Source organism: Hipposideros armiger, unplaced genomic scaffold (genome assembly GCF_001890085.2).
Source record: "Hipposideros armiger isolate ML-2016 unplaced genomic scaffold, ASM189008v1 scaffold_363, whole genome shotgun sequence".
Classification (NCBI taxonomy): domain Eukaryota; kingdom Metazoa; phylum Chordata; class Mammalia; order Chiroptera; family Hipposideridae; genus Hipposideros; species Hipposideros armiger.
The window spans coordinates 1,416,147-1,433,326 of NW_017731713.1; the positions used below are offsets into that span (position 1 = coordinate 1,416,147).

General features: G+C 39.9%; 1 protein-coding gene across 2 annotated transcripts in view; it reads left to right on the plus strand.

Annotated features, from left to right (window-relative positions):
- Positions 1–17,180, plus strand: part of APP (amyloid beta precursor protein) — a 198,856-nt gene that overhangs the window by 172,595 nt on the left and 9,081 nt on the right. For both annotated transcript variants that reach the window (XM_019662036.1, XM_019662035.1), the window contains 3 exons: positions 4,956–5,009; positions 11,028–11,128; positions 13,883–14,029. In XM_019662036.1, coding sequence (XP_019517581.1) covers positions 4,956–5,009; positions 11,028–11,128; positions 13,883–14,029 — 302 coding nt within the window. The remainder of the gene's footprint in view (positions 1–4,955; positions 5,010–11,027; positions 11,129–13,882; positions 14,030–17,180) is intronic.

Here is a 17,180-nt window from a genome sequence, read left to right on the forward strand (position 1 = left end):
TTGATTTTGGAAAAGTAGGATAAAACATACTTCAGTGCCTACCTAAATCATTTTTATGAACACACACACACGCACAAATAATAGACTAGAAATTAGAATTTATTTTTGGTAAAGTTTGTGGAAATAGATTTAGAAAGCCAAAGTAAGCTAATTTAGCAGCAGAGTGAAATGAATTTACAGAAATGATTGTGTATGTTTGTTTTAATGTTAATTTTTCAAATTTAGTGAATACAGTGAAATGCAGTGAGCCTAGTGCCACGTCGCATATGTAATATAGAATAGGTAAACATTGTATATTATCCTGGAAGGCGCTGCATTTTCTGAATTTCAAATTTTCCCTTTACCACTCTATCAGACATTGAGAGCTTAATTTATTTATATACGAATATCAGCCTGCATATTTCCTTGGAATCTTTAATGAGGTCAGTTTATCTAGACATTTATCATATTAGTAGGATAAATAATACCAACAGTTCAATAAATCTGCCTTTATATTCCCTAAACATTTTATCTTGACTGATATGTATTCATGTGCATATATATGATCTCCATTAAAAATAATAAGCATTCTGTTAAGCATGCTGCATATTTTAAAAAGTTTAAATAATAGCCAAAATGATCCATTTTGTTTAGGAAAAAAATAAAAAGTGGAAGGATACTGATTGTTCCTTTTAAGTAGAAATAATAGAGAGGAGGAACCATGACACCAAAGCAGCTCCCTGAACTCCAAATCCTGATGCCATCATCAACACATCCACTATTTTCCTGGTCTTCTGTCCCTTAATAATTGCCCCAAATCAAATAAGAAACAAAAAAATTTTGGTCCAAATTGGGAGGCAAGCTGTCACCTCCCCATCTCCCTCCTCTTGCCAAACAAGCCAAAGAAAGAAGATTGGATTAACTATGCTGGATTTCCCCAAAGTCATCACTTTTTGGAAGGCCAAGAACAATGGAGTTTGGAGGTACCCCAGAGCAGCAATGGACTAAACACCTCTGATCAGAAGTGGACTCCAAGAGCGGCCTGTGGACATTGGGCCCACGTTCCCAATAGCCCACATTGTAGCAAATGTCCTAGGAAACAATATTCCTGCACACAAGTGTGAGAAAACCACACACACACACACACACACACACATGCACGCATGCACGCACACATGCACGCACCAGACCCTTGCATGTTGCCAAGATGCCCAGTGTGCAAAGCCTTAGATTGAGTGCTTCTGGACGCTTGACCCAGATGCGAGACAGCTGTTACATTACCTAGGTCTCATCCAAAGAGCTGATGCTGTTGTTAAATAAAGGCCTGTTATTGATGGATAGCAAACCTTATATAAAAGAATTGGAGGAGATCAAATTAAAGCTCTAAGTGCTTGAGTTCTGGTTCTCCCAGTTAGCAGACCCAACACTCCTTTTGTAATAATATAGTTTCTCTCTATTTCACCCCAGAGCCCAGTTTCTTGTTAATGTTACGGACATGTCCTCACACACAGAGAGCTATTGAAAATAACCTAAAATTCTCAGAGGATTTCCTTGCATTGTCCCCGCAGTCCTTATCACCATAGCTTCAAACGCTTACCAAAAACGTATTGTTTTTCTTAAGAACCATCAGTCAAGTCCAGAAACAGGGTCAGCTACCCAGGCATTCTTTTGATTTACTTTGAAAAAATAAGCAGATCACAAATACAGTTTCCAATATTTTAGGCTTGTTCGACCAGCCGAAGAGAGATTTTTATTCTGTGGCTTTTTTTTCCGATCCACAAAACCTAACCATCTAACCTGAAGAGAAGCTGTTGTTTTTCTAACACGGTTTCTCTCATGGATCACAAAATCATCTGGCTGAACACATTTGTGTTAATAGCATTTCTGTGTGTTTTCTGTCTGTCCATGACTGCCTGAGCCAGCCAGCCACGAAGATCAATATGGAGTGCCATGGCCAGCGGTCAGCTTCTTTGTATGTAATACATACATAAAACACTACAATACTTTTAAAGAGGCACCACAGGTCTTGTAGGACTGTATGTCTGTAATTGCAATGTGAAGTTGCCCTCTGGTATATTTTTACTTAGCCGTAAAAAAGCAATGAGCAGATCACTGTCAGTGGTGAAAGAGATTAAATAAAGTCTTTCATTAAACCTGCAAACCAGTTCTTTTCAGGCCTCTCTCATCTATGTGTAAAACTGATTTCCTGCTGATTCCTCCATCACTGTAAGCCCGGTAGGGAGGTTGTGCTAGGCAGCATTTAGCTTAAAATTGGTCTATTACAAGGAACGCCAGAACTAACAAACTCAAAAGCCCCAGAATTTCATTCATTCTGTTTATCTCTTGTGGTGGAAGGATTTGATTCAAAGCTGCTGAAAGCAGGGAAATAATGGATTTCAGATGATCCGTTTTTTATTTTTAATTTACTAAACAGCCAATGTAAAATGTTTTGAACACTATATTGGAGTTACCTTCTGATTTAATCGTCCATTTGAAAAATTAGAAAGTAGTTGTGGTAGATTGGAAAAGAATGCACTACTTTGTCTTGTTGATGGGTGCTCTTTTTTCGCACTGATATTGTAATTGTCTTTTTAAAAATGTATTGATGTCGGCTTACTGAACACAAGAGTTCCTTATTTTTTTAAATATTAATTCATACTGAATCCACCTCAGACTGTTAAAGCAGGCTAGGGTTTAAGTCACTAAAACTATTATTGTTCTATCTTCCTAAAAACAAGAAAAGGTTTTATTTTATCACTGTTTTCAAATAATACATGCACATTGGTGGGGGCAGGGAGGGAGACGGCAGAGAACTTTATAGGAACAATCTCCTCACCCAGAAATAACTAATGACAGCTTTTTGTGGTGATATCTTTCAGACTTTTTCCTATGCGCATTTGATACTTTTCAGTATTGCTTTAAGTAATTGTGGACTAATGCTTAATCATTTGCAAGGTTTTTACACATCCATGTGCATGTGTGAGCCCTGGAAAAACCCTGTTTGTTGACTTGTGACAAAAAAACTGATAATCAGAAAGACTGTGGCTTGCCCAGGATGACAGAGAAAATAAATGGTGGCATTACAGGGGACCCTGGACCAGCTCTGCAGCCTGCATATATAACCACAAGTTCACCTGCTCCCCTCTGAGTCACATATGGTTTCTGACGATTTAACCACTGATGAATGTGATCACCGCTTTGTTACTTTTTTGCTCTGTAACTGTGCATTCGTACCTTCTTATCTTCACCTGAAGCCCTATTTGGGGCCCTTGTGAGGAAACTCAAAAAGGGCAATCATTTTTCAATTAACTCCATTTTATAAGGCGTAATACAGCCTCTTACTGTATATGTGGTTGCAGATGGGAAGAAAGTTGAAATATAGAGAAACTATATTGTTCAAATGTATGTGTGAGTTGCCAAAGGAAGTATGTCATACTCTAATCCACGAATCAAGTACTAGAGGGTTAGTCGTCCACGCAGCAATACTTGTTATAGAATATTTCATAAACAAGACATTTCATAAATGCAGTCTTAGAGTATTTGAGAGTTTCTGAAACAAGCTTTAAATTTTATTTTTTGTTCCTCACTACAATTAGGAGATACAGATGCTATTATTAATATGGTACATTTGAAGAAACGGCCTCAGAAGTGCCCATTTGTCCAAAGTCACATAACACTGTAAACATGGGGTTTATATGCTCCTTTTTTCCTCCACCAGGCTACCCGTCAGCATGAGAAAGGAGCAAACCACGTCTCTTTTGATCCATCCAAATGTCTTAGTATCCTCAGAAATAATATTTTCTCATGTTATGAAGATTTGGCATACTGTCACTTTTCCCCCTCGCTGTCCTGTCAACGCGTGGTGTTCAGAATCGATTTGGGTTTATAATCCCGTCTTTGCATGCCCAGGCCGTGCCCATCAGCAAGCTGTACGCTCTTACCGAGCTTGCTGATCCAAAAGCCATCTTGTCGAGCACACCTTGCCTTCCCCTGGACACCTTTGCTCCCTTTTCCTTACTTTGCTACCTTGCTATTTCCCAGGCCTTCCCAAAGGGACTTTCCCCTCTTTCTCGGCTTCATTTGCCTTGCATCCGTTTATTAATCCTAAAAGCTTTGTTTCTCTCCCTTGCCTATTTCTTTGAAGGCGAGTGTTTAAGTTCAAGTTACTATTTTCTGAGAATCGGAAGCACTTCGGAAATCGCAGCTAACGGTAAACACTAATGCCCACTATCGTGCTGCCTGCACTGTTTTCTTCAGGCCAGACCCAGAATACGCACAAAGGAAAAATTGTGAAAGTAGACAAATGTGCAAAGAAATATTTGCATTTCACACATTTCACCTGTATGTCATCTATTAAATAGAAACTAGCTGAGAGAGAGAGGGTGGGAGGGAGAGACTCACCAACTGACTGACTCACTTTCTGGTTTACCTCTTTTACCCTTAAACTCGGAACAGATTTGATTTGATTTGGGAGATTAAGTGGTGAAACTTTCCTCTCCCAGTAAATTTGTATTTGCGTTTCCCCTGGGGATTTAAAGGAGTCCTTTTGTAGTTAATTAACTGTAAAATAAGATAAGATTGGACAATGGTAAAAGCAGTTATCTTTAAGATTTTTCTGCTGGGCTGGGTATCATTTTATTTCTCAACAAAAGCCAAGAAACTCTCTCTAAACTCTCTGAGAGGAAAGCCCACTCCCAGCCCCCCAGCCCGTCTTCTTTGATGTTGCTGCGGCTCCTGGTGGTGCTTTCTGGGGAAAGAAGGAAGTGGATGGGCACACATCAATAGCGATAAGCCTTTGGAAGTGGTACCCCTCCCACTCCTGGATGCTCAGGATTAAAACACCGTGGTTCTTCTCCAGATGCTCCTTTTTATAACTTGTGTATTGCACATGCTTTTCCCTGCTCTGTTCAGGAGCCACAATTTACCATCTTGATTTGTCTTGTTTGCTTTCTGTGTCTCTTGCTTCCTGTGCCCAGTCGAGCCTGTTGATGCCCGCCCTGCTGCCGACCGAGGACTGACCACTCGACCAGGTATAACCCGGTTACCTTCCACCTCTCAGCATCTTGCGCTTGAGCTTGAGCAGACGCCATCCCCTTTCTTCATTATTAGCCTCTCTGAAGTTCACCTATTGGGAAATAGAATTTGAAATGAACCGTGGAAACCACCCTTTTTAAAATTCCCCTTTGCTTTTCCTTACCCTTCATTTCTTGGTTTTTGGGGTTTTTGTTTTCTTTTCTTTTCTTTTTCTGATCTTTCCTTTTCAAACAATAAAAGAAAGCCCTTTTTTTTTTCTTTATCTTTTTTTATCTTTTTTTAAGTGGGAATTATATAGAGCTGTCTGTCCTCAGAAATGGAATCCCTCACAGCTGCAGATGTGTGGTGATGACTTGGTTACTGTGATGGACATCTCCTTTTCTCGTCTGGGCTCTAGCTGCTCCTTCTCTAACTGAACCGGGCTCAGACTTCCATCAGTTCCTCAAGGAGACATGATTTCTAAACAGATCAGAATTGGAGTATCTCCGTAGCCCAGTCAAGTTTACATTTTCTCTTTTGTGGGTTGTGTAGACTCATTCTCAATGAGTGGCTAAAATGACCCAACAGATAGACGTGCCTAATTTTGCATACAAGTCCTTTATTTTTCATACTGCTTAAAATTCCCATCAACGCCAAAAAGGACACTTCCTTTTTTTATAGTTTCCGAAGCATTAAGAAGAAACGTTTTTTTCACTCTTTGTTCTGTAGTTAGTCTATGTCTTACACTTAGCTCTGAAAACAATGTCCCACCAGAAGCACATACATGTGTGATTTTGACTCAACGCACAACCTCACCCCACTGACAATAGCCAGTGTTTTCACTGACTCAAAAAGAGGAGAGAAGTTACTGAATTGACAAATCTGTATATTCTGGGGAGATTTTACTCCTAACACTGCACACCTTTCCGTATTTATTTTTTTTTTCTTTATCCTCATAATGTCCCCTTGCAGTAATCAAGGAACAGGAAATTAACTTTGTTTGTAGATGTTAACACACGGAGGTCCCTGGTTCAGATACAGTCTTGTGGGGCCACAAGCAGACGCTGCCTCTCTCTGCCAGTTGCAGGCTCAGGCCACTTCTGTCCCCAACCACAGTCATTGTTGAGAACTCAAGAGTCTGACTTGTATAATCCTCACACCTCTGCGCTATGATTCACAGGCCAGCAGGGGCAGTGGAGTGACACATCTTGACAGCTGATTTCGTTGACTTTATGAATCTCTCTGCCTGTAGGGCTTTTCAGAGGGAGTTCAATTATAGTAAGCCAGACACAGCTTCTCGGCTCTCTTAATGTCTTCCTTATTGCCAGTGTCACCCAAGTGAATTTCAAGGAGCCAGCAGTTGACACTCCCATCCTGTTCAGCCCATAGGTGGGGCCTAAGGCTGAGGGTCACTTTCATTCTAACTGCAACTAAGACCAGCCCAGGTTGGTCATTTGCCTTAGGCCTTTTTTTTTTTCATGGCGCTCCATACGGTATTTTTAAAGGAAAAGATGCTTTTCAACTACAAGCATAAAATGTGAATTGAAAGTATTCATTTGTTCCATTTATTAAGGTCCTACACAGGACACACTGGGCCAATATGTTCTGATTGAAATATCCAGGAAGTGGGAACACCACCACTGTCTATTTTTTTTCCTTTTTTAAAGAATTTAATATGAAAAGGAATTTTCCATATAGTGCCAAACAAAGACATACTGTTCTAAAAGAAGAGTTAGAGACTAGCTAGAGGTAACCCACAGATGGAAGGAAGGACTATCTAAAGTCTTGGTTGTAACAATAGCAATATTTCATTTTGATACTTCACGAAGATCGATGCACTAAATGCTTTGGAGAGTTGAAAGAAATTAAATAAGTTCCCTGCTCTCAGGAACTTGAAATGTGATAAAGGGAGCACACACAATTTGCATATTTAGAAGGATGAGATGGAATTGGGAAGGCAGGGAAATAACAAGTGCAGGAAGTACAAACCAGGATGTCTGAGGGAGCGGACAGGCGTGAACCTGTCAGGTATGTTAACCGGGCACTTGGTGGAGATGCGCTTGGAGAAGGGTTTTGAATGATTTAAAGCACATGCGTGGGCAAAGAAGTGGGGAGTAATTCTGGACAGGTGAGGGAATGGCTGTGGCCGAGCGTCCTTCCTTGTACTCCATGAGGCTTCGGTTCCCCCAGTAGAAAAAGGCCGTAGCTGAGAAAGAATGCTCAGACATGAGGCGAAGAAGGTTCTAGTTAAGATGTGTTCATGAATAGCTGCATTTGCTGGGAGATTTACGACACAGAGATGCTCTATGTTTTTGTGCTTATAGTGAGTCTGCCGAGCATTTGGACCAATTTCCCCACTTTGTAGCATTAGTTTTGGTTCTTTTTAAGACTACATATTGGAGTCTAACGTGCCAAATTATATCTTTAGACTTTCCAAACTTTGAAACCCTTCCCAGGATTGTCATATGTCATTCAGTTGATGGCATTGTTTTTGAATAATGACTGTTGTCACTCTGAAACAAGTAAAGAAAGGGTTTTTGTATAGTTATACTGAGGATAAGGGCTTTTCCTTGACTTTCGTATCTGACACCCCAGGGCTCTGTTACTTAGGTACGGAGCACAGTAATATCAGGGGTGATTTCTGAGCACGCTGGCCACCGCCGCTCGTCTTCTTAGCTTATTTCCAAAGAAAAATAGGCTCTGAAGGACAAGTTACACCATTTGACCACAATAAAGAAGAAAAATGCATTAGCAGCCTCTTCACAGGGGTGAAAAGTGACCCTTTCCACTATAATTTATTACCACCTTTTCCAGTCCTAATAAATGAAACCAGGTCCTTGACCCCAAGTCACGGGAGAGGCTTTTATGAAGGTCCTCGCTCCCTTCTCCCTCAGAGGAGCAACGTGCTGTCCTCACTCACCATGACTTAGAGAACTGAGTCACACCAGGGCTGAAAATGGAATTAGCGCCAATCAGAAAATGCATCTACTGAGCCTGTAAACAAAGGTCCCTGAGATTTACTTAAATCTACCTATCACGTTTCATTACATTGCGATATCAAATTAATTATCCCTATGTGCAAACTTATTAATTTCCCTCCCCTTTTAGTGAGATTGGTTTAATGTATAGAAAGTCTTTTCACCAAATGACTATATACGCTGTACAGAAAGGAACAAGCAAGAATTCTTTCTGCTGAGAGTCTCAGAAACTATTAAGCTATAAAATCTGTTGTTCTGACCTGATACATGAATTTGAATTTTTTGGTTATCAAAACTATTGGCATTCTTCCAGAAATAGTGTGGGCTTTTAAATCTTTGAGTGGAGAGCTCATTCTTTAGTCCTTTTTTTTTTTTTTGATGTGATTATTTGGTCTCAAAAAACTAAAAGAAAAAACTATTCAAGAGCGTTTTTTTAAAACCTCAAATATAGTTTTAACTATTGCATTGCTAGAGCCTGGTGACAGACAAAGGGTGTAATATAAAGAAATCACGAGTTCTACAAGGATCTCAGACTGAAAAGGACTTGTAGAAAGATAAAAATACACAACCAGTAAGAAATAAAGGAGTGTTAGTGTCACGGCCCAATAAAAATTAGTGTCAGAAATCTTAGAGGCCAAATGAGGTAAAACTTAGGAGAAAATACTAATAATTTAAAGCAAGAAAATAAATAAAAATAGAGAGCCCTGCAACTCTCAGGACAGGATGAGAGACCAGTGCAAGGTGGGGGTGGGGGGGGGTGGTCAGTGAAAGGACCAGTTAAAAGATAAGAGGGAAAGGGAAACTGTCCACTTTGATTGTGCTTCTGTCATTTATGTTTATATTCAAGAGAATGACCTTCTGATAGAAGGAAATTAAAACCCAAGATAGATCACAAAAAGAAAGCACTAGCCTCCTCTATTGTCTATTGCCATGGAACAAATAACCCCATAACTTAGCAACTTAAAACAACAAGCATTTAGTTTCTTATAATTCCTGTAATGCTCAGGATTTCAAGCATGGTTCAGCTGGGTGCTTCTGGCTCAGGGTCTCTCATGAGGTTGCAATCAAGACATCTAGCAGAGCTTCAGTCATCTGAGCACGTGAAGCTTGACTGGGGCCGGTGGGTCTGTTTCCAAGATGGTGCACCCACACGGCTGTTGGCAGAAGACCTCAGGACCCCACCATGGAAACCTTTTCATAAGGCTGCTTGAGTGTGCTCACAGCACGGCAGCTGGCTTTTCTCAGACCCAGGGAAAGAAGGAAAAGGAAGCTGCAGTGCCTCTTGTGACCTAGTCTCAAGTCATCCACCATTACTTTCACCATATTCTAGTCATTAGAAGCAAGTCACTGCATCCAGTCCACACTCAAAGAAAGGGAATTAAGTCCCACTTCTTGAAGAGAGGAGTGTCAACAAATTTTGGGATATATTTTCAAACTGTCACCCCTCTCTACCCAAGTTCAAGTCCTGATGACCCAGAGAAATGGTAGGCTAAGAGAACTTAAGGGTGAAATCAGAGCCGGTCTCCATGATCTGTGTGGAATGCTGCAGAGCAGAAGAGCTGGGAAGATAGGGATAAGAAAATGTAGTGCTGACAAACAGGAGGGAGAGAAGATAGCATCACAATCTACAAGCCAGGGGTAGCTTGACCTTGACCTTGCGTCCGTTTGCGGGTAGGTTGTTAAATGGGAACTTTGTGAGCAACTGGACAAGGAATCGGTAATATGTTCTAACCAGCATGGGTGCCCAAGGTCTTGTGCAGTGAGCCTCCTTTTCTTTTTGGATGGGCTGTGCTGTTATACCGGAACATGATAGGCTGTGGACATTGTGCTTTTCTGTTTCAGCTAGGTGTGGGACAAGTTTCACAGCACCCTGTAGAGGTGGTAAGAGTGACGACAAGAGCAAGAAATGGGGTCCCTTGGGAGCTGAAGGAACTGGGAATGTGTAGCCCGAGTCAGAGGAGAATCAGCAGAAACATGATGCCTCTCCTTGGGCATCTGATCTGTCTAAGGCTGTAATGCGGGAGGGAGGGTTAGGCTTTACCCTGTGCTGAACAGGCTCAAAGACGCCACAGGGAAACTGACTTGGGCTTAATGTAAGACAGGCCATTCTAGCAGGAAGAGCTGTCCGGAAATGGAGGCAAACTGACATATTCCTCTTGGTTCAAGCGGGAGCTGAAAGCTGGCCCCTGGTTGGGGACATGGGAGAGGAGATGATTTCAAAAGCCCTTCTCATCCTAAAGCTCTCACTTTTGATATTTAAATACTGCAGTGTAGAAACCTATACTTTGTACTTTCCGTTTTTGGTTTAAAAATGACTTTGCATTTTGTTTTGAAGCTTCAAATTATTATTTGAAAAATGAAATTAATTATGATAATTACGGTAAGAATCATACATACAGCAATTTATAGAGAAGGAAGAGTTGGTAAGTCCCAAAGTAGCATTTTCAAAAATTATGGAGTGCAGTTCTTTATTCAGCAACTGAACCAGTGATACTCTGTATCTACAACTAACTCACTTAACTAAATAAATGATTGGAGTTTTACAATGCTTCACTACACCGATATGAACATAATTTATTTGTAATTGGAACAAAGCCTCAAAGTAGCAGTTTTGTTCTACCAGGTAGTTAATGCTCACTTTTAAAGGCTTTTATTATTTTTTTCTAAAGGAATGAGAGCGCATGAAAAAAGACATACAATAGGCTAAACAATAAGTCCCTAAAAGAAGCCAGTATATTCCAGTAACAAACCCTGCCAACCCCCAGCTAGCATTTAGCTTGTTTTTCACCATTAAAAAAAAAAAATTATAGCATGTGTTTAAAGGCAGTAGAAGCCTTAACTTCATATTTCTTTAATCATTTTTTGTTTAAAATAGGTAGTGGTTCAGACTTAAATATAGGGTGTCATTTTTCTTGAAGAAAGTCATTAATTTATTTTCATCTAACTTCAGACCTAGAAGAAGTTGTTGGTAGCCTTTGTGTTATAACATTTATAGATAAAATGAATGGGCTGTGCTGTGTATTTTAATTATGGTGTAATGCTTTTGATAAAATGCAGGTTCAGGGCTGACAAATATTAAGACAGAAGAGATCTCTGAAGTGAAGATGGATGCAGAGTTTCGACATGACTCAGGATATGAAGTTCATCATCAAAAATTGGTATGTAAAATAATTTCCCTCCTCCTGCCACTGTCTTGCCAAATGACTTATTAAACCTTGCTCATCCTGTGTCAGAAATCCAGTTAAGGAAAAGATACAAACAAAGATAAAACACCTGCTTATAGGATTGTCATGAAAACATGAAGAAAACAAAAAGAAGCTCACTGTATGGTAGCTCTTTGTGTCTCGAGGGCAGCTAAGCCCACACAAGACTTAATGTAGAATTAATGTTGATTGTAGCAGCCATTTAAATTAACTTCCATTCTACTTTTTTTCAGGAAAACAGGTTTATAATAGATTTATTTGAAGGATCAAAATCTCAAATGCATGCGAACACTCTTTGGTTTCACAGAATGCTTTTAATGGCCGTTCGCTTAACTAAGTGCACATTTGTGACTCTCCATTTTACTTCATCAGTCCCTCTCGTCCTTCCTTCTGATCTCCTTCCCAACTCCCACATTTTAATTTCTCCTGCAGGGGTAGGATCTTGAGGAGGATCTTTGGGTCGCTACCCAGGTGAGTCGAGGCAGGAGTTGAGCAAAACTGGGATGTTCCCAGCAGTGCTGTTCAGTGAAAGGCTGGGCAAGGAAGGCGGCAGCTTACTTTTCAGATGAAATCAAATCCCTACACACACACACCTTTTTTTCCCCAAATGTCAGAATGGAAGGAAATCAAAAAGCAGCCATCTCCTCTGCAGGCAGCTCTAGTCCTTATATAAAAATCCTTTACCAAAAGCGTCAGATAAATCAAATTCTGCATTAAGTTAGGGTTCCCAGCATCTTATCAGTAAGGTGGTTAAACTAATTAAGAGGACAATTATATTGCATATTCAGTGGTGAACAAAAAATAGTAATAAAATCCTCATCATAATAATACTTGAGAAATACTCTCAGGGACTTTTTCTTATTTTAGTGTGTGTGTGTCTTTTATCTCTTTGAAGGGGAATCTGCCTTTCCAAAATTCATAAATAAAATGTATAAATCCAAGTATTAAACTCCCACAGAAATGCCTTCAAAGGATTACTTATGCCTCTGTTTCCCTCTAAATAATTGGAACAAATCAAAAACTGACTTGAGATTTAGATTGGTGTGTCAACTCCCATAATCATTTTTGTCAAAGGGCATTTAGCTTTTCAGGGCATGATTTTCATGGGCAAGTTACCCCAGGATCAGTTATTATAAAATCAGGGGCGCTCTTGTTCTGGCTGATGCTAAAGAGGTTAGAAGAAAACCTGGGGGCCTGCTGCAGAGGTGGGGGCTGGCGGGGCATGGGGCTGAAGATGGATGTGCAGATCTGCGTTTTCTGGTCCCTGTCTCATAAAAGTCTATCGCCGAAATTACACTAACTCCTGTAATGTGACAGTGACGAATGGCAACGGTGGCAATTAGGAGAATCAGCTCCCTCTGCTGAACTAGTTGATAAGATAATGCACTATAATTAGTGCATTGAATATTACAAAATTACAGTATTTTCTTCAAGACATGGGAAGATGTCCAGACTTGCATTTATTCCTGATTACCTCATACTTGTATGATTACCTAATTAATGATTTGCTTTTTATAAATATGTTGAGCTAGCATATTTGTTTAGAAAGGGGAATAATGATGAACAGTTTCTCATTTTTGTTGCAAATATACCATGAGGAAGTTTGCATTTTTGGCTGTATATTATAATTGCCTTTTCAGATTGCTAGGACGTTAGTGTTAGTTATGAAAAATGGGTCATTTTACTATCGAGATTATATTAAAAGAATTTTTAGGGAATTATGTTCGTTAATTTACATGACAGATGTGGTATATGTTTAGTAGTCCTTAGGCCAAATGATCTTGCATGAGATCATCTCTTTACACAACAAGATGACAAGTTGCAGTGTGCTTTTATAATTCCATTTAAGTAGATAAATTTGAAAAATAATGACTGGCTTTTATAAACAACATGAAGGAACATAGTGCATTAATTGATCATACTGAATCAATTTCTTCTTTACAATGGCCTCCAACTTCTCTTATAATTAATGTAAATAAACAGCAAGAATCAAGCAACATTTTTAATTGGGATTCTAGAGCTAACATAGTAAGAATGCGTAAGTGATGTGTGACTATTAAAATTCTTACCTGGTTGCCTACTATTCCCCTTTGTAATAACTGTCTTTTACGCATTATGCTTCTCAAGGTTAATTAGTGTCCTACTGAATTATTGTGGATAAAAGCAGGTAACAAGACGTCTCTTTTCTTCTGTTTAACTCCTTCATTTCAGAATGCTTATTCCTATGTATTAATGACCCTCTAAGGGAATTCGGACATCTGGGGGTTTGAAAAGCACCTGAGGCACAGTTGCCAGGCATCAGATCTCCCATTTCTAACCCTGCTGTGACTGGGAAAATGCTGACCTTTTATAACCACGATTCATGCCTTTACAGCTTTTGATAGATCCAAGAGCTACTGTCCCACCTCTCACCAAATTTCCCACCTGTCAAAGGATTTCAGGTCCCTCTTGGCTTCGGTTTTGCCTCTCTAGGGACACGTGGGGGAAAGTGGACGTCCTAGAACTGGGGCAGCCACATGCTGTGCACTGTTCTATAAAATGCAGATGTCATTCTTAGTAAGCAGAATGTGTGGGGTTTTTTTTTTTCAGATATGCATCAAATAATGGAATGACCAGCATAAGATATATGTTGACTGTACTAAAACTTTTCACATACCTCATACAAAGGACTCCTGCACTTACAATCCCTTTTCTTGATTTGTTTTCAAGGTGTTCTTTGCAGAAGATGTGGGTTCAAACAAAGGTGCAATCATTGGACTCATGGTGGGCGGTGTTGTCATAGCAACAGTGATTGTCATCACCTTGGTGATGCTGAAGAAGAAACAGTACACGTCCATCCATCATGGTGTGGTGGAGGTAGGTAAACTTGGCAGCATGTTTGCAAGTGGGAGTTAAAGAAAGACGACAAGGGAATGTTATTGCTTGGTGTTAGACTAAGGGTCATCCAACTATCTCTTCTTTGGAAAAAAACCCATATTCCTACATGGAGCTCAAGTTGTAGCTCCTTTCTTTGTTGTTTATCCATTCTGACCTATAAATACTATGATCAGGGCATTGAGGTTGTACGCTGCTACACCAACTTCTTATAATTTATATTGAAATATCAAAATAATATTTATGATAATGTGCCTGGCGTAAAAAATTGTGATGACCCTCAAACATTTAAAAAAGAGAGAGAAAAAAAACAGCCCAAGTTAAAAATCAAAAAGAAAGTGGAAGGCTGCTTTTTCAAAAATTAAACCCAAACACATTTATTCCCAGATTTCTGTGTGTGTGCGCACACATGCGAGCATATTAAATAACCTGACCTCTAATTAAAACCAGGTAATAGAAAATAATAATTTTCAGTAGAGTCTTACCTTTAAAGTTTTGCAGAAAACCATACCCTAACAAACAGCTAAGCAGAAAATACAAGGTTATTCAGTGTCCCAGCTGTCGGTGCAGTTGCACTAGACAAGGAGAGACCTGCCAGTGGCAGTCACAGTTACTGCATGGTGTTGCTTCCTGGAGACCCTCCTCACAAGCCAGTCTGACTGACAGGAGTATGTACAGCACAGAAGTAGCGGGTTACACCAACAACATCGAGTAAGCTGCAAAATTCAAATAGGACTTCTTAAACCCATGACACAAAATATTGGAAAATAAAATTTATAAATAAGTTCCTTTTATGCATTTTTACTACAGAGGGTGCCCAAAAAGTGGATGCACATTTGAAGAAAGGAAAAACCTGTATTAAAATTACACTGATGGTAACCACTTTGAGCACCTCTTGTAATTGCAGAAGTCAAACGTGACTTGTAGTCATCTTTTGTTGTCGGTATATATTGAGTATTATGATTTTAATACATTTTTTTTTTCTGATCTTAAAATGAGTGCACATTTTTTTGGGCACCCTCTGGGTACAACTGGGGGTGGGGAAGGGAATCTCATGATATATGCAGTTTCTTAGGAAACAATTAGACAAAGTGAATTAATACATCCTGAGAGGTATCAGATTTTTAGGACTGAAGGAGATCCCAATAATCAATCAAATTGATCTTCTCATTTTGTAGGTGAAAAGAGAGACACAGGCAGAAGTGCTCACCCAATGTCTAAGTAGGGCCAAGGTCAAAGTACACATTTCCCCACATCCTCTCTATTGTTTTTTCCATCAGGAAAAGTTCAGATATTCCCAGCGAGTTAAACTGCTCACTAACCCCAAGGAAATGTGCTCCAAACCATTCTTGCTTATAGGGGAGCAGGAGCCATTTAAATATATTAAACTTGTGATGAAGCCATAAACCTCACTTTGTTCAGCACTTAAAATCTCCAGGCTACTTGTTTCCAGGCGCTGCTGACAGAAACTGGTTTTGTCTTGTTTTCCCCATCCACGTGGGCATGGATGTGCTCAAGAGCACAGTGGAAGGAAGGAACGAGGAAATAGGTACCAAGATGTGAAAGAACTGAGTGATTGACAGACTAGAATGTGACCTCCTAAAATAAGCAATGACAACGCCATCACGTTTGGGGGGCTGCCCTTTTCATACTAGTGTTTCTAAACTTGTGTCCTTTCAAACAGCCTAAGATGTACTATTATTAGCATCCATTTATCTCATTTCTACTCAAAACGATTTTTTTTATTCTCATTCCATGTTTGGGGAAATAAAAGTGTTTTCATACTTGAATAATTAATTCCAAAGCCCCTTTTAATTTTCATAATGTAATCGTATGTGTTGTGTACCTTGGACTGAAGAATCTACCGAGAGCCAGCTTCCTTTTTATCAGTTAAAATGCCTGCCTTTGGTGCCAAAAGCCCAAAAGCCAGTACAGCGAACCCTCCTCACTTAACACCGTTGATAGGTTCAGCGACTTCAAGCGAAACAACGCGTAACAAAACCAGTTTAATGAACAAAACTGGCTAATTAATATAAACAAGAGTTAAGTTACTACTACAGCATCTCAACATTACAATGAAACAACATTGAACAAAACTACATTATTTGAGGACCTGCTGTTAGTTTGCTCGGGCCGCCATGACAGAGCTACAGCCTGGGTGGCCTAAACAGCAGACTTCCTTTTCCTCACAGTGCTGGAGGCTGGACGTCTTGAGATCAAGCCGTCGGCAGGTCTGGGTTCCTCTGAGGCCTCGCTCCTTGGCCTGGAGATGGCCTCCCTGTGCCCTCATGCGGTCTTCCCTGTCTGGGCGTCTGTGTCCTCATCTCCTCTCCTTGTAAGGACGGGCATGAGGATTGGATTTGGGTCTACCCTTAATGACCTCATTTAACTTGAATTACCTCTTTAAAGACCCTGTCTCCAAATGCAGTCATATTGTGAGGTACAGGCGGTTAAGACGTTAACATAGGAATTTTGAGGGGATACAGTCAGCCCATAACAGAGCTCAGTGATGCTGGGCAGAAGAGGGAGGCTCTTGCAGGGTCGTCTGCCATGGTTGTGCTTGAGACTTAGCGGCTACTTATTTAAAAGGACGCATCCCCAGGCCCTACCCCAAACCTAGAGAAACAGACTTTCCAAGTAGGACGCTGGGAATCTGAGTGTCGAAAAATTTCCTGACTGAATCAGACATGAGAACTGATATATGGTATTAACACTCCTTCTTTGGAGCTATCTGTCTGAGCAAACTTTAGGGAGTAGAAAAAATGATAATTCTTGTCTCCAAGATAACTATTGGGTTGTCAGAAAAGTCATGATGTATTTTTGCAAAATGAAAAACATAGAAAAATACATCATGACTTTTCCAACACCTAATAGTTCTCTATGTTTTTTAAACCCTTTTTATAGCTACCTAGGTTAAATAGTTCTTTTGGTTACCAAGAAAAGCCTCCTTGGGTTTAGAATGTCAGAGACAACACTGACACTAAAACACAGATTCTGAAAAAGGAAGTAATTTTTAAACCATCCTTGAAGGAGCAAAATTGTAAGGAGGTTATTTAGCTCTTCTTTTGATAACTTCCTTGGCTAGCTACTTGAAAGCAGCTAGTAACCTCTCTAGAGTGAGTGTCCAGCCTCG